General features: G+C 32.5%; 1 protein-coding gene across 1 annotated transcript; it reads left to right on the plus strand.

The window, feature by feature from the left end:
* Positions 1–1,348: 1,348 nt before the first annotated feature.
* LOC127724941 (uncharacterized) lies at positions 1,349–17,845 on the plus strand. Its single transcript, XM_052231946.1, has 7 exons — positions 1,349–1,753; positions 5,100–5,432; positions 11,363–11,405; positions 11,646–11,774; positions 15,495–15,581; positions 15,825–15,966; positions 16,556–17,845. The coding sequence occupies exons 2-7, from the start codon at positions 5,127–5,129 to the stop codon at positions 16,635–16,637; spliced, it is 789 nt and encodes a 262-aa protein (XP_052087906.1). The 5' UTR covers positions 1,349–1,753; positions 5,100–5,126; the 3' UTR covers positions 16,638–17,845.
* The last annotated feature ends 1,828 nt before the right edge of the window (positions 17,846–19,673 follow it).

The raw sequence follows: 19,673 nt of genomic DNA on the forward strand, positions 1-19,673 counted from the left end.
TTCCTATTAACTTACATGGCACTGACATCTGAATGTTCTAAAATAATTTCTGAATACAAGGATACGTTGAAAGTGTCGTGCGCAAATTGAAATACAATTGCATTAAGTTGGAACGACTTTCAATCGATTTTCAAGGTAATTACATTAGATACATACATGCATATGTTGCATTAACTTATCAAAACATCAGGTTGTTTGTCAATTTGTCAATTGATAAAATATATAAAATTATATGTTGTATCAACAAGATGATTTTAAAAGATCGAAATCAGCAATTGATCATAAATATATATTCATAGGGCTTTTTGTACAGGATATAAGATATAGGTTTTAATGTAGTATATATGAGAAAATGTGTTCATCATCACGAATGTTGATATTGATAATAATTTTTTATCAATCCCAAACAAAGAGAATCATTGACTATGCTTGTTGTGTTTCTTTACCTTCTTTTTTCATGCGTGTACATGATGGCGAAAAAATTTAAACAGTACATTTATATCAATTCTATTGTCTGTAGATAGTTTTTGAAAATTCGAATAAGATAAAAGGGGATATAATTGAACTGCAAAACTGCTTTTAGATCTGATGGGTAGAGCTTAAAAAAGTTGTCCATGTTGTAAACTCACGAATCCATTGTCAATAAACCAACCAAGGGGCAACACGTGGGGTGGATTATTGTCTCCTGGTCTACATGCAGCAACCACCATGCGAATTCAAACTAAGTAAAAAATATCACGACAGGGAATTAGAAACAATAGGTAAAGTTTTTTCCTTTTGTTTAGGCGTACTTATCATATATATATATATATATATATCTATAAGAAACAAATATTTCATACAATGAACGGAGGCCTCAAATTGGTTTTACAGCTATTTTTGTTTGTGGGTTTACGAAAAAGTAGAAACTAATTCTGCTTTGTTATCATAATTTTAGATAAATAATAATAATAATAATAAAAATGATCAAATGAAAAAATAAATGTGGCTGTGAAATCATCCCATCCCACCTGTTAAAAATGCAGTACCTTGTTCTGTCGAATAGTTTGTCAATGCTGTTGCAACACGGGAAATTTATCTATAATCCAGGATTTGGAAAAAACAACCGAACAAACAAACAAAAAACAACAACCTTCATGTACGAGCAAGTGCTATAAAAAGGCTATATGAATAGCAATGTTTCTACATGAAACATGCAACTTGTTTGTGTTTCTTGTTTGTGCTTGGTTTCTGCAGCGTTAAAGCTAGGGAAAAGTCAAAACACACCACTGAAATGCCTGTTTTCCTGGGAATATCGCTCTTTTATCTTGTGGTTATTGGATTTTTGAGGTAGACAGGATCTTTTAATAATGTCTGCTACTGGGGGATAACACTGTCTCACAAGGATTCATACATGGCTTTAATAGTTCATCATCTATTCTTCATATCAATGTTGACACCATGTCATTTCAATCAAAGATGTGAAGAAGCAATGGATTATAAGTTATCTCTGTGGAGTAAATCTAAATAGCTTTTAATCCTGGGATTTCTATAAGCAGCTAACAATGACGAAAACGACAGAGTTACAACTTTACGATGCGAGATGATTAAAGCAAATGATATTGATTTTACCGAGCATGAAGCTTTGCAGCGACAAATAAGTTTGCAGAATACCTTTGAAAGGTGGGTTAGGAGATAAGATATTGGAAATTATTTGTTTGATCGATTTGTCCGACGGCAAAAAAAGAAACTACTACTTAATTAATTACTTCCGGTAAGTAGATTTGAAATTGGTATTTTTCGTAACTTATTATGAAACACAAGACTTCTATATGCATGCATTTTGATCTATATGACATATGCAGAATTTTGTAACTAGATATTCTGCTGCAGGTATGTCATTTGAGACGTGCATGTACATTTATGTTTAAAACATGTCAAAGACATGATCTAAAGTTACTTTTTTGTTCCACTGGACGTTAATTGAATTTCTTTTTTACATACTGATAATTGAACATCGTGTTTAATCTTTTTAGCAAGCTAAGCATAAAGATTTTATATATTTTGATGGATATAACTAATTTCAGTCGTTGATCGAGAAATTGATAATTCAGATAGGCATGTGTTCTGAGCAGGGGTAATCAGGAATAGAAGGGGTTCAGTAAAATTCCCACCTAATTGGAAGAACACATCTTTTAACTTTTAATTTCCCAAAATTGTATTAATTTTATCATTAAAAAACAGTTGTGTCAACAATATATTATAGAAGTATGCAAAGATAAATTTATATGCGCATGTAAATGATACAAAGCAATTTAAAATTGGGTTTTCTGTAATTTCACCTTTGAAATACGTGTTGGTTTAACAACAGATGAGAGGAAATGAATTCATTGAATTCAAGCCAGGTTACATACGATTTATAAAATATTCATTGATAATCGATAAATCTATTGGAGAAAAATGTTCTTGGTACAAATCATGTGAAGTGGAAAGTGTGTTATATCGGCTTTTAACATTCAACGTAATTATGTATAGACATAGACTTTTACTTTTTACGTTTATCAAAAATAACCAATTTTCACCAAAATAAAGGTCTATATTACGACATTCAAAACTACCATGACTTTATTATAAGGGATCATGATTATATGCAATAAACACGATTACCTGTCGACTGTATTATCAATTGGAAATTATAAAATATATCTATAACATCTATTAACATGTCTTGACTTTTCAATACTAACACGGTGATTAAGTCTCCGTCATGTACCTGTGTTTAATACCTGACTATAAAAAAGGGTTTTTAGCTGCAATATTTAAAAACAAAGTATTATATCTCAATGGAATTAATAGATATGTAAGATAATGCACTTTTCAAATAGGTAAATTCATATAATATAACACTTTTCAAGGGGCCAACCTACTTTTGCGCGAATTTGCATTTTGACAGGTATTACGTTTGCGCGAACAACTCGTATTACGTTTGCGCGAACAACTCGTATTACGTTTGCGCGAATTTACACTTGAAAATAACATGAGCTTAACGAAGTTTTGTTATAATTAGTTATATTTAGTTATATTGAGCAATACATAATCCATTCGTTAATATAAACGTCTTGAATAAAATACAGTGTGTATTCCCCGGAAAAGAATATTTAAAACATAGAATGGAATAAATATACAATATTATATAACCAGACTCAAGATAAAATTTATTTGACGAGCTTTAGAAACAGAGAGAAAAACGAGCTTCTCCAGATTCGAAGCGAGTACAAATATGTTTTGTATTTTCCTACACTGCACGAATATTGTTTCATCCTGCAACATTGAGTTAAAAAGTATCGTTTTGTTTCCCATCCTAATCGTTGCATATGTTTTTGAGTGACATCAACATGACTTAAACCCGGACCGCAATGAGAGCCCGTGTTTGATCAAAAATTAAAACACAGTATTTATGTTCTATAAAGGAACAACAATCTTGTAACGGAGCAACTAATGATAACATAGGATGTGGTATTTCTCCAGTATGAACTTTAAAAAAATTTTCAATGGTGAACTGAATTTTCTCCTTGTACAAGTTTCTTAGGGAAGGATAAATCGTACTTTGTGAAAAATCACTCTGATTCAAACAAAAATTTCTCTGAAATTGACATTATCAAGATGATTAATTTCTTGATTGACAACATATTTGTTACGTTTGGACGTTCTCAACAAACAATCGGTATTCCCATCGAACTTGAAATAAAGTATACAATAGATACAGTTAAGTCTTCCTCATAATTTGACTTATATCTAGAAATTGACAACGAAGGTCGGTTGAAAACAAAACTTTACGACAGAAGAGATGATTTCAGCTTCCCAATTGTGAACTTTCCATTTTTATGTAGCAACATTCCAGCATCGCCTGCATACAGGGTAAATACCTCCCAGTTGATACGATATTCCTAGGCTTGTATTTCCTATCATGATTTCCTTGATAGAGGGTTGCTGTTCACAAGGGCACTATTAAACCAAAAGTTCCAAGGGGTAAAGTTGAAATCGTCCCTTCGTAAATTTTACGGACGCCATCATGAGTTGGTTGACCGTTATGGGATATCCTTTTCACAGATGACAACGGATATGTTCCAATTGTCGTAACTATAATCCCGCCCCCTTTTTCTCGAATGTGACATACCGAATTAAACTTATCACCTAGTTTGTACTAACATGAGCAACACGATGGATGCCACATGTGGAGCAGGATCTGCCTACCCTTCCGGAGCACCTGATATCACCCCCAGTTTTTGGTTGGGTTCGTGTTGCTCAGTCTTTAGTTTTCTATGTTATGTTTTGTGTACTATTGTTTGTCTGTTTGTCTCTTTTCTTTAGCCATGGCGTTATCAGTTTATTTTCGACTTGTGAGTTTGAATATCCCTTTGGTATCTTTCGCCTCTCTTGTATGTGCGTATCACATGAGCTGTGATATCGCCTCCCGTCATTTTAATGTACGATGTCAGTTGAACTTTCAGTATAACCAGTATAAATTGTTGTCTATCTAATTTACGTTTATTTTTTCAAGATGGTGCTCAGTTGTTCCTGTAAATAAAATCTTTGATTCATGACCTGGTCCAGTTCTTATTCTACATTTGCATATTTTCATGGTGCATCTCCAGGAAATGTCTCAATTTTTCTACTCTGAAAATAAATCCATCGAATATTACTTTAAGGACTTTTCTTCATCTTCAATGTCGATTTTCACCATGTCATTTCAGTTAATTAAAAAAAAAATAATCTATTTAGTTTTATTTCAGAATTCATAGTTTTTAAATAAAAGTTCTACGATATTAGATATTTTCTTAATATTAAGAATGATTAATCCGCACAAAAATAGTAGTTTTTCAACAGGTTAAATTTTGCGCAAACGTAATGCGTTTTATCGCGCAAACGTGATTTTTTTTCTCTCGCTCAAACGTAGGACAAATTCACGCAAACATAACACGCCGTTTTCAGGCTCGTGTTTTGTATACTATTTGTTCCCTTTTCGTCGTTTTTCATTTTTGTGCCATAATTTTGTCGATCTCTCTTCCATTTGCGAGCTTTGATTCAAACTTTGGTATTATCCGCCTCTTTTTTTCCAGATAATGGAAAACGACTAAATAAACATCATGTCACACGACAAGCTTCTTCATGACCATTGCAATGGAAGTGCCACACTTCAGAGCTCTGACAGAATAGAAAGATCAGATGTTGTTCCAATGTTAGCATCAGAAGCTGAAATTCCGGAAAACGATAACCAAAATGCCTTGACTATTACCCGTAAATATGTACCAGTAATTCGGGTACAGACACCCAAACCATGTGATAATAAGAAACGTATAATGATGATCATACTTGGGTCAATGTTTGTGTTTATTGCTCTGGTATTTCTTATAACAGGAACTATACGATTCCATCAATGTCACCCCAGTAAGGTATGTGTGCTTTTTTATGGTAAAAAAATTACTATCTAAAGCATTTTTATGTACATTGTTATTTTAAAAAAGATTTATGTCGTTTTCCCAGTTTGAAAATATATTATAAAATATTCAATCCTTCATTCGTTTTATCTTGACCAGTTGAACAAGAAAAAAAGTACGAAGAAAAGCGCGCAATACAATCAGTTAAAAACAAGAATGTGTCCATAGTACACGGATGCCTCACTCGCACTATCAATTTTTATGTTCAGTGGACCGGGTCAAAACTATAATTTGGCATTAAAATTAGAAAGATCATATCATAGATCATATGATTGGACTTCAACTTCATCAAAAACTACCTTGACCAAAAAATTTATCATTAAGCGGGACAGACGGACGGACGGACGAACGGACGAACGAACGGACGCACAGACCGAAAAACATAATGCCCCTACGTGGGGCATAAAAACCGCCCAACTTATTTCAATGATATCGGTATCAGAGCTGAAAGTTTACTCCAAGTTCTCTATCTGCCGTTATAGAATGTCTTCTGAAATTAACTGGGTTTTTTAATATACGACACATCAGCGTATTTGTGAGAATTCTTTTAAGTTGTCATTGAGATTCAAGTTCCTAAATGTTACAATACTCCACTTTCAATATTTACTGGTATAATTGAGAAAGGAAAATGTGACGTCTCTAGCATATATAAAACTTTACCCCCATTTGGCAGCAATTTTCTCCTGAAAAATATAATTTTAATTTTGGCAAAAAACTTATAATGTCCTAATATGCGGACAGATTTGAAAGGAAGTAAAATGCTAAACCGTCTATCGACCTGCCATAATTTTTTGTTTGTTTGCTAAGTAACATTTCTTGGTTGTGTCGATGAACTATTATTTATACTATGTACGTATGCGACTTTCACGTCATATTCCCTTCCGGCGCCCACGGTTTTATCCCAATTATATTCTCTTGGATGTTCTATATGCCTAGTCTTCAATTTTCTGTGCAATGTTTTTTTTAAAAACATTTTTAACGAATTTTGCTCCAATGTTCCTATGTTTAATAGTCGTGCTACTGTCTGTCCTTAAACTTACAATTTTTAATTGTGATGTTAGTATTATTATTTCCCTGCTTTCCCAGCAGATAAACATTGTACACAATGAAGTAAAATTGATATCGTGACATGATATTAACTGAAATAAATCATTATGAATTAAGTCTACAGCGAAACGGGTTATAATTAATACTGCAAGTACTCAGTATTTAACCCAGAAACCAGCAGACGACTCTGTTTCAATATTCAGACATTTAATTAGGTTAAGAAGACATTTGTTTGCCATTTATACCGTGCTTTACGCCATTCTTAAGTCACGTTACTACTGTTATGCATTCAATTATTACAAAATTGAATAACATTTTATTGAGCCCCATATGGTTAAATAGATTGGTTAACCGGGAGAGATTTCTAACAAATGGAGTATATACAGTCGTAAAGTTAATAAAGAGGATCGATGATTTAATAAGATACTAAAAAGGAAGGATGATATAGGAAATCTATTATGTGCAATTACAATCAAAAGGACATTAATGTTTATTATAGTGGAGTGAAATATCCCGGGTTATAATGAAATTTGATAGGTTAACCTGGCAGGAGGATATGAGCAATGTCCTGGTAGTTAATGTTGAAATCAGGACACTCCAGTATAATATAATTATCATTCGGGATCTTTTCAGGTTCAATTTCCCCTGTCTGTGTCATGTATAAAACACGTATTAAACACGAACATGGGAATATGAACCCAAATTCCCCTATGAAGATCACGAATAGCATAATAATATGATAAACAAGAAAAAGGAGCATTATGTGTCGCGATATCATTACATGAAAGGGAAAAAATGGTTAGGTCGCAGGCTTTGTATGTATTTAGGATGGGTAACTCAAATTCAATGGATGTTAACCCCAAGGGTGACTGGGTAAAGAAATATTGTCATCTAATGGTCTTCTTCCGACCGGCAGTAAAAAACCTTGCCAATGTGGGGTGTCCGTTTGGCTGTGAGTGATGTACAAATTCGCATGTGTAGATCTACTTAATTAAAAAAAAAAGAACAGCTTTCCATTTTCTGTAATAATAATCTATTTTATTATTGTGTCACATATTGATTGACATACATATATTGCTGTAATGCAATCAGTAATGTCAGATTCCCAAGTTTCTATTAAGCAATGTGTAAATTAGGTATCAGACAAAATTTAAGGAAGCTAGGCTGAGCTCTGCACTATAAGACCTATTTTAATTCTAATTTTCAGAAAAATAAAGTGAATTCGTTTTGTGCTAAACTAGTAGTATGTATTATTTTTTTAAATACAATAGTGAGTACTGAACATAAATCTGAGAGATGGAGTTCAGTTTTCAAACAGTTTGATTGTTTCATATATACATACAGATTATATTAAAAGTTATCATACATAATCCTGGCACAGAATGGCATATATTTTGGCACAACAATAATTCTTGGCCTTTTTCAAAATAAGATAAAACATTATTGCCTTTTATTGACTACGCTATGGGTTTTGCTCATTGTTGAAGGCCGTAGGTGAACTATAGTTTCATACATCCACGTTATTTGTACTCTGGTAGATGATTGTCTTAATGGCAATCATATTACATCTTATTACTTTACATTCAAATCGACTTCTGTTGCTCAAATCGGAGTCGAATCTGCCGTCATGATAACACAAGATTCCAAATCGAGAGTCTGTCCTGATCCTTGCTGATGAAGTCTTTTTCGCATCAAAGTCTAATTCCTGGCGTCTCTAATCGACATCCTTTTTTCTGGTCGTAGCGAAGTGAAAAAGTTGTGACAAATCAAATTGATATTTTTTTAAAAGATTTCTTGAATTTTGTCTAAAAATCTTTTTTGCCAGTTAATACAAGAAAATATTATATCAATTTAACTTTTTTCTTACTCTTTGTTAATAAATAAAATGAAAAGAGTTGACCTTATTTGATCCCTTGCTACAATAAAATCTTTTCACCTCGTTGCTGTATTTTGGTGTTTAAGCTGCTGTGTTGTATTTGAATAGGACTCATTGGGACCCGTGGCTTCAGTGATACCTACAAAAAAAGTCGCCAGACGTCAGAGCAATCTCGAACTATATATATATAACTTTGTACGATATACAAACACGTTGAGTCGTTTTAACGTTGTACATCACAACATAAAACATATCAAGCTTCTAAGACATCATTATTCTAACTCCGAGCCGACGGGACTACTTTCTTACCCATAAATACAATGGGTTTTGCGGAGAAGTTATACCAGCTTTAAAGTCTTTTTCGTTTACCAATTTGGGAATCGATCTAAGGACCTCCAACACCCAAAGCCATGACATGAGGTGTCCACTTGGTATTGATAGACAATTGAAAAAAATAATCAACATAAAGGAGTAAATCTGTATGAATGAAATGGTAAATGTAAAAAAGACAAAAGGAAACAAAGCTTAACATTAATCGAAATTCAATGTCTTTGATATTATAGGTCGACTGGATCAACATTTTTATGTGAAAAAAAATGTCTATTTATTGTATTTTAGTGGCTTATTAGGGGTTAGGATGTTGTCTCCTTTTTCACAAGTTAACTCAGCATCGATGTTATAAATAACGGCAAATTAAGAAATTATTGCGTGCATTTATTATAACTATTTTTTAAGAATGGACAAACATGCAAGATTGATAATTGCGATTTCAGATTTTTTTTTAATGAAAATACCGAACTCGAAGGTAAATTTCTTAAAGGGGAATCCATCAAAAACTGACAAAATCAAACCGTTAAACTTTATCAACCAACGGAACGAATGGAAGAATGCGAGTTCTTATTATTGCGATACTCAACCAGTCGCATTATTCGCATTAATAAAACATCGCAATGATTTCTGAATTTACAGTAATTGACATGTTATCTATTAAGGCAGAAAAAAAACGAAGGCAATTTGATCACTTCAGAACTAAAGACACTTTGCGCGTCGATTAGAGGATACTTCAATTGGACTAGGAATACTAGTACATGACAATAAAACGTCTTTTATGGCTGTCACTCGGGATAAAATAATCGAATATTAATGCCCAACCCATGGTTAAATGAAAATAAATCTACTGCAGTCATGAATTATTTCTTAAACAAAGGCTGTGTTGTCTATAGTTTAAACATGTCCGACTTTAAATAATGTATTATTCAAGCTTTTTGTACTTGTTAAAGTGCTGCTACTCTAAGATGATGAATTAAGTTATTATATATTTTATTGTTCCTAACAAAACACAATATTCTTTACTATCTACAGCAGACACATTATATATAATTTATACAAAACTGTTTCTACAAGGCCGTTCCTGCCATTTTTTAAATCTTTATATTCAGAAATGATCTTATAGTCAAATATGTAAGAAGACACCGAGAGGGAATAAAGATATAAGTTGAAGAAAGACAGATATTAGCACGGCAAAATGAATAAAGTGGAAAAGACAAACAACAGTTCACAAAATGATAACACAAAACAGTCAAGTTTGTGCAACAAAAAGCCACAAAAATAAAAGCTGTAGTGATCTCGGGTGCTCCGGAAAGGTAATCAGTCCCTGCTCTTCTAATGGCATCCGTCGTATTGTCAAGCTTGTCAATAACGGTCGGGTACCAGTGTATGTAGCATGATGATCGTTGTTTATTTGTCTATAAGCATGATAAGACTGAGAAAAATTGAAAAATCTAGTTATTTGTGATATTGTGTTTCATAACCGTGAACCCATGCAAATAATAATGATATCGGTAAAATTTCCGAAGAGATGACATTAACGTGCCCGTTAACAACCCTTGGTTCAATAGCTTGGTATGAATATATTTACAGAAGAAAAAAGTCGGAATAAAAAGACAACAAACGGAACGACACCGTCGACATGGTTAGCATCTCGTACTATGAATGCATTCAATAGCTTGGTTTAAATATACACATGGAAGGAAATAGTCGGATTCCAACAAAGTAAGAAAGAGACCTATTGGTACTGTTACACCACTGTCTCAGGTTAGGGGGGGGGGGGGGGGGGTTGGACGCCCGCTAACATGTTTAACCGCCCCACATTCTGTATGTGCCTGTCCCAAGTCTGGAGCCTGTAATTCAGTGCTTGTCGTTTGTTGCTGTATATCATATATGTTTTTCGTTCAATATTTTGTACATAAATCAGGCCGTTAGTTTTTTCGTTTGAACTGTTTTACATTTGTCATTTCGGGGCCTTTTATAGCTGACTATGCTCATTGTTGAAGGCCGTACGGTAATGTGACCCATAGTTGTTAATTTCTGTGTCATTTGGTCTCTTGGGGAGAGTGTCTCATTGGCAATCATACCACATCCTCTTATTTTTATATTGGGTCAATATGGTAAGAATTTTCTGCCGCGAAAACCTTCTTCTTCATGTACTCCAATGACATATTATGTAGCAGTGTGTCAACAATCATCACAAATACCAGGTTTATGATTTGGAGCACCAGACGTGCGCTTCGTCTACTCATCATGGCGATCGGATCAACCAGTTGAAAGTCCAAGTCAATTACGAAAGTGAAGAACTTTGAAAGCTATGAAAACCAAATATACCCCAACAGTTGTGGCAAATCTGACCAAGGCTTTCTAACATGCGTTTAAAAACCTTATAAACAGTTAATTTACAGTCAAAACCGCAGCTAGTATCATGCAAAAACCAGTTATAATATAGAGGTAGTAGATAATTATGTAATTTATAATAGTTTATCATTCTGATCGCTAGTTAGGTAATTCGTTAAGGAAACAATTATGTTACATGATTGTTTCCTTAACGAATGTTAGAATCATTGACAAAAAATTTTCTGCAAGGTTTATTTCTATATATAGATCTAAGAATTTGTCTTTTCAATTTTAGATTTCTGCTCAGTGGGATAAACGGTTTCTTACTGTCCATTTTGGTAAGTTTAATAAAAAAAGGTCTTGCAATTCATAGCTTGCTAAATTTTCACGTAAAAAAATCCATTGCCGTTCAGATTTATTTAGCAATGATAACAATTGCATAAAATTATATAATATACTAAGCACGAATTTGCCTTAACCACAAAGTTCAAAGATCATGCATTTTTGACATAAAGTGAATTCTTAATTTTTGCATTTCATTCACATTTTATCTATTCATATATATTTCTCATTCGCAGATGATTTAGTAGGTTTAAATAATTATGCTCTAGAAAAGAATGTCAACCAAACGTCCATGTCATATCTAAACTCGAATGGTCCGGCATATTTAGCAGTAGATGGGGACATTAAAACATGTTCCAGAACAGGTATGTATACATAGAGTACTAACTTACCAAATCTTAAGATAGACAAAAGCTTTAATTTTTTGGTTACGCTACTTTACCATAATTTTGTGGTCACATCAACTTGAAACTTATTATGAAACCTTAGATGGATGCGGCTATTTTAAAGGTCCTTTTTGTTTATATAGCTCTCTTCAACTGTTTCGATTCTTATACAGCCTTGGCTTTCAAATATTCGGCTTTGAGCGTTCCTGATGAAGGTAAATCCAGAAAAAACGCTCCGGACGCATGAATTTATAACGTGTTGTTTTCATTTTTTATCAAATATTTAATTTTGCATTAAAATGTGAACTTCTAAAGTTTTATGCCAAATTACGGCTATATGCATGCAACACCTATATCCCAGTTAAAAAAACATGGACACGTAATTGTTCGAGCGAGATATCGAGTCCTGTGGACACACATTCTTTTTAAGATAGTATATCGTGATCGGTTTATACATATTTTGTATTTCAAAGTTAGAAATAAATGTCAAAGTGTAAAAAATTGTCTAGAGAAAGAAAATATATACATGGAGGATATCTGTGAACAAATCCAACTGAAAAAAAATTCAACAACAGTAATACAAGACACACTTCTTTTATAGCCATTCTTTGTGTTCGATAGTATAGTCAGATGTCTTCAGATGTGTTCTTATGTCCGTGTAATACTAAGAAATTGCATTCTGTCCACCATCATTACCAATACTTCGCAGATTATTCTTGAGTTATTTACCTTAAGGATGTTCTCTACTCTGTTTCAAACTAACAAGCTTTTTAAAAGACTGATATACAATGATAGTGTATATATATATATATGTGTCCTTGTTTTTAAGCTATAACCCATTGAAAATTTGCAAGGAATGATTCTTTCTAGATTTTTCAAACATTTAACATTAATTTGGCACCTTTTTTTCTTTCAAAAAATATGAAATAATAACAAGGATTTATAAGATTTTAAAAAATTGCTTTCAAACCTATATGTAATAAAATTAGGAAAAGAAAACTAGGAGTCAGCGGGTAACATTTGTAACAGCACCACATGGATAAAACCATGCGATTCCGAATATCTGGCAAAAGGTCAAAAACAAGATAAGCGAACATTCTTAAATATCATAGCTACGTGTGTGCATGCGTTTATTCATATTCATGTTTGATTCAAAGTTCTAAATATATACAAACATAGGTGCGAAGCTTTAATTGATATAAGACAAGTAATGGCTTTTCTGAAAAGCTAGCCGTCTCATAGCTGATGAAATTTGAAAATGTTTTCCATACAGAATAGCATTGTATTTTGAATTACAAAAAATAAACGGCAAATACTAATTTTGAGATTTTCTAATATCTTTTTTGTATGGAATCACAGGAATAAATGCCTATGGGAGAATGTATAAACACCAGAAAAAGAGGGGGGGGGGGGCATTACTTTTTGAGGCCATTTTCGAGTATAAATTCCAACGTCACTTTCGAAGCGTTCGACAAAATTCGTTCTATTTCACTTTGTCGCATGATGGACATGATATTGAGACAAAATAAGGCCTTTATCGTACTTCCCCTTCAAAGCTAAACATGCTGAATTAACATATTCTTTTGTGGGAGAGCGTTTTAGATGTATATCTATTTTCTTTCTCTTTTTCATAAAGTATGGTTAGTATAAATATTCAACAAATCTAAAAAAAAAAAACAAAAAAAAAAAAAAAACAACAAGTTTAAGACAGTTGGTTCTGACTCCGTTCCTTGTTTTCAGTTATATAAATTAATTCATTTTCACGACTATACTATATCTAGCTAGACTTCGGAGGGTCAAAAGCTAAAAATTGTAATGACCTCATATGTCCAGTGTAGAAAACTTTATAACTTGTAAGAGGTATGCGCGGTTTGAACTTTAGAAGTACTTAAGCAGTTTTGTGTGTCATTTAATTGGGTTGCTTATCTTTAATTATTTATGTATACTTCACATCTCCTTTAAATCATATTTTGAAATTAAAATATGTTTACATGCTCAAATAATTGCTTTTATAGTCTGAGAGTCTTTTTCTTATTATTATTCTACCCTCGTCTTATGTTCTTCACATTCTGCAATCTTGCCACGGTTATATCTAGCCCAGCGCAAACCCTCCTCTAAATTATTCCCGTATTAATCAATATTGATTTTAATCGAACATAATTGATTTGGTTATATCCGTTTTTCAATTAAATTGTTACCTTCGGATTATCTTTCTAAGTATCCATATGTATAACCGTGGAAAAAAGCATGCGCGGTGTGTCCCTAGGTTTTTCATAACTATGATGACTATAAACATCCATAACAACGAGCGAATGTGGATAAAATGTGGAATGATCACATGTGTGTTTTTATACATTACAAATTTACAAGGAGTTTTGGCTATATATAGAATCATGTTCCTGTGTACCGATAGGCATGATTGATCACGATGCAACTTTAATAACTAAAATAAAGAGTTCAAACCCGATACTCTTCGGGATTGAAGAACATTTACTAGGTTTCGAATTGGCCCAACCAATCAACAGACTTTTAATTTACTATGAATGAGTCAGTAATATCTTACAATCAGGCAGTATGAAAGCATTCAGTCCGAAGACTGTCCATCGTTCAACTTATAAGACCGGTAACGAGGAGACGGCAATAAATGTCAACACATGCCATTCTCAAACCATATTTCACACCTATTTAAGGGATTCTTTTTTTGACTGAATGGAAAGAGAAATTATCATATCAAATTCCAGTAAAGACCTATTATCCATTCGATAATCCGATATTAAAACCTGCTCATAGAATTTTTCTCACACGTTTTGTCACGTTATATCCGCTAATGAATGTTCACACATTTTTTTAAAGTAACACTTCAATGAATTAATTTATAAACATTTGAAATGGCAGATGCAATGACTTTTCATCAAGATAAATGTTATAATCTTATTTTGAAAACATTCAACTACGACCTTATAAAAATGTACGTTAATCAAGGCTACTAATCTTTAAACAATAAATAAAATAGAGCGCTTCAATGAAACGCATTACCTTGTGTTACAAGAAAAACATTTTGAATTAAGTCCCAATTAAAAAAAAACCGAGCTATTTGCATTACTTTGAAGATATTCCTTTTTAAGGGACAGTTCCTTATTTAGGATGTTGCTAATTTAGTGGGGTGTATATAAACTTTTAAAGACAACCCGCAGAGCCTTTGAAAAACTATGAAATCGCTTATAAATTTTTTTTTCGATATTCACAGAGGACTTTGTCAATGCCTTCACAATTTGACTTAAAATCGGTAAATGGTATAGGTGACACCTCAAAGTTTTCATTATAAGTAAAGTACTATATCTTTTTGATTGAACATAATACATTAGAAAATAAGTTATAACGAAGTGGAATAAGAACAAAGCGTTCTCAGCACATTAACGAACTCTTGCATCAACTCTTTAAAGGTTCTGTAGGTGGCCTGTTGCAAGGCAAAATTTCTGCCTCTGTACAGCTTACAATCATTTTCAAGTGGTGCTTGAAATTTCCGCCATTCATACCTGTGAAGTTTTGCAACAGGACATTAAGCAAACAAACACTAATCAATCAACCTATGTAATATTGGTAACGTGACATTGAATATGCAACATTTAATCGGTGAGTAACAGATACATGCACGATTGTTTTAAAATAAACGAAGTAACAAAGCAATTTTATTTTTAGATGCAGAATTGTCACCAAGATTACAAATAGATCTCAAATATCAACGACCAGTAGGATTTATTTTAGTGCATGGTAATTTACAAAATGGTATGTATAAGGTTAACTTGTTACTTACATTGCAATGTTTTTAAATCATTCTATAGAAACCTTGCAGTTTGAAATTTAAAGTTAAAAAACGTAATTACATGAGTCAATTTAAAAAAAAAAATCTTACTGCAATATCAAATCTTTTTCATGCAGACATATTGACTTGATTCTTCATAAACAAATGATTTTAAATGATTAGTTTTAGATCACTCTCTAGAAAAGTTTGAGTAATTGTTTTTTCAGCCTTACATGATATTACCATATATGTTATTGGAGAGGACGGGTTACATAGTTATACGTCAGAAACCAATATTTGCGAGCAACATAAAGGACTTGTAAAGAACCAAGCTATTATCACCGATTGTGGTCAGCCTCTTAATGGACGGTATGCTTCAATTTTATGTCATGATACTGTATAGTATAATATACCGTTTAGATTTAAGAAATGTAAGCATGTCTAGAAAGTACCACCACATATAGCTTCAAAATTTGATAGTGACAGTTCATAAATACAGGAAAACAATGCATTATACATGACGTGCATTTAAGTTTACCACTAAACATTATATTCGAACTACTTAAATATATTATAAGAGAAAGAACAAAAACGTTGTTTATATATTTAAACATGTTAAAGTCAATGATAGGGGATCACAATTGTAATAGGATTAACGGGAAATGTTTTCATCCTACCATACAATATCACAATTTTTATATTTACGTTGTGTATAGTATAACGTATATCTAAATACGATACTTTTGTTAACATTATACAGTCCCCGTCTGATATTTTGTTTTTTCCAAAGCTATAAAGAATAAGTACAACAACCACCAAACTTATAACATTATCAATGATATCCATTCTTAATCATTTTTGCAGAATTACGGAAAAAATATTTTCATTCAATCTTTACATTATACATATTTCAAATTTCACCAAAAATCAATTTTTTGATGAATATTTTGTGTTTCAGATACATCATTATAGAAATGAAAAATTCTGTCAATGCACTGGATAATTTGATGCTTTGCGAGGTGATAGTTATTCAACGTTAAAGTATAGACATGGGAATTCAGCAGCAATACATGATCAAACTGTTTACAGAATACAGCAAAATACCCGTGGCCGATTTTCAAATACAAATATAATTTAAATTGTCCCGAGTTCTCAGCAATTCATTAAGATAACATCCAGGTTTATGCAAATTAAAGAGTTGAAGTCGTTTGTATATATATAATTTATTATACATATAATCAAAGTATACGTATTTGTACATTAATCAAAAAAATACAGCCAACTTCCTAATCTTTTTGATTCACTCACTGACATTAAGTTAGAATCTGAAACTTGTTGAAACATGTATGAATTTCAGTAGAAATGAGTCTCTATGATAAATATTTTCAAAAAAAATGTTTTAAACTATTTTACGTTTATCAATATAATCAAACTGTTATTCAGAGCCTCACATTGTTGCTAAAGACATTTTGATAAAGTATTGCCACTTTACATAATATTGTGCATCGAAGGATATCCTTAAATTGTTTCTGAATGACACTACATAGCTTACTTACTTCGGATGGAACATTTTTTGTTTAGAATGTCTAAGATAATTATTATGTTTTTCTTATCCATGTTTTGAATAAATAGTTAAAAGCCAGAATCTATCAAAATGCTTGAATCATCTTTGGCCATTTGATTTTTTGTCAAATTTGGTCACAAGTTCGGGAGCACGTGATATTGTAATTAGAACTTAAAGGTTCTCACACGAGAGTGATAGCATGCAATAAAAAGAATGTAGGGTTTTAAATCGGCCCTGGTATGAAATACATGCAGGTGAAACTGTTCTTATCTCATTTATATTCATAGTTCAAAATGTAAACATTCTGTCGTAATAAAAAGTGCTTCACAGTGAAATTGCTTTGCATGAATGTAGGAGAACATTATCAGTTATCCATCTTATATAGAATAGTAATTGCACTCGCCAGCTCGCCAGAATGATATTATTCTACCATATGAACTCTATTTACAATAATAAATGCAACATCCTATTATAAGACTAGACTAAGAATACGGGAGTTTTATAAGATTTAGGGCCCATTCCCTTTAAATATTTGTGAAAATAAGATTGTTAATACAATGCAAAAGCTAAAAATATACGATTTCATATGCACTTTTACCGAAAAAAAAAATAATATAATTGTTTACCGATGTAATGTTTTCATTGTACACATCTTATTTTTATAAAAGATTGTTTTTGCTGATATTGTGTTCATTTTTATTGGTTCTCGTGTGTTTAAAGTAATTCAGATTGCCAATAAAACTATGCATTTCTATCAAAACGTTTCAAATAAGTCATGTTCGTGTCAAAGTCATGAATATTAAACCCATGGCAAAACTGAAGAACTAAAATTTTATCAATGGTTGTAGCTGAAAAAGAGATTCGTGTACTCAGTACATGCATATTGTATACATATACAGGTGCGAGGAACTTTTCAGAATAGCGGTATTGCATAAAGCTACTTTTCCGAGATTCTGCGATATTTGACCACTATTTTTACTATTATTTGTGAAAGAATAATTCGAATTCCTTTTCATAGGCAAGTTTGAGCAGTGGATCCAGCATCCATTATCGTTAATAAAAAAACTGTGCAATGACATGGCCAATGTGCACAATTTTGCTTGTGGAACCCTCAATGCAGAACAATTTCCGATGACCTATATTTCAAATGAACTATCAAATTAGCATAACAGTATAAATGTTTACAGAGTCTTCATGAATTGGTTCTGTGGTAGCCTGCTTGAAAATTAATTAATATAAAAGTGCACACAACACATGATTCTGGAACGCATGTAACGATAGAAACTAACAGTGGGGAAAACCAGAATGTAAAACACCGCAGAGTCCTGACACGATCGAACACAATCATCTTAGGTCTAATTAGCCTGAGGAATTTGCAACAAAACTTAGGCACAATTACATAATTTTAGGAACTGAAAATTTACAGACAAAATGTTTCCTGTATTTCATTCCGGATGGTAAACTCGGGGATTGATCGTAAACCAGTAGCGTTATTGACCTAGCGGCATTAAAATGTGTGATAAGATTTCCATGCGCACAAAACGTGTTTCTGGAGTAACCTCCATCAGGTACGCTACAGAACAAAATTTTAAAGGTAAAAAATATGAAACGTTTGAGAGGACAAACCCCATTCGGCCTTAAAAGTACATATACTAAACCTACAACTTCATAAGTGATGTCTACTTCACAAGATAATGTCTTCTGCACCCGAGTTCAACCTATGTTTTGTTGGGGTTCGTGTTGGTCAATCTTTTGCTTTCTGTATAGTGTTTTGTGACTGCAAGGATTAAGAAATTGATTGATTTAGGTTATATCTTCCAGTGGCAATACTTGAAGATATAACCAAAACCAATTAATTTCTTAATCCTTGCATGTGTTTCCTCCTCTAAAGAAGGTAATCAGTTCAATTTCTGCATTCATGTTTCATTTTAAAAATGCATATCAGGACGAGAATAGATTGAATATGAACCCTGTTTTGTGCAAGACCGACACACTGAGCCGGGACATAACGTGCTTGTTAACATGGTAAAAGTTCACAGGAAGATATGTCAGCCTACCGGGCACATTATTCTGACTTAAATTCTGAAAACAAGTCGAACATTACCATCGTAGATTTTTCATGCTCAATAATAAAAAAAATAATCTAAAAATCAAATAAATGTGTTTTATTATAATAATCATAAAAAGTGATGTCAATCCACAAAAATGAAAAAAGATAATAGATAGTATGGTATTGGACTTGCTTTTCAATTGACAGGTAACCAACCAGGGAAAAGTAGGTCACATCACCATAATTTCATGCTACAATTCTTTAGTCATATCTTAGATACTATGACACATCCAAGCTATCATTGGGATAAATATTTTGCTATAAATTGATTTGCTATATTTGGGAATGTCACATTAATAAAATGCATCCGTTATTTTTGTAACATATATATAAATGAAGTTTTATTCCACATTAAATTAATCTTTGAAAACGTTTTTACCAAACCAGGGAAAAAATCTTAAA

Source organism: Mytilus californianus, unplaced genomic scaffold, assembly GCF_021869535.1.
Source record: "Mytilus californianus isolate M0D057914Y unplaced genomic scaffold, xbMytCali1.0.p SCAF_1, whole genome shotgun sequence".
NCBI classification, from domain to species: domain Eukaryota; kingdom Metazoa; phylum Mollusca; class Bivalvia; order Mytilida; family Mytilidae; genus Mytilus; species Mytilus californianus.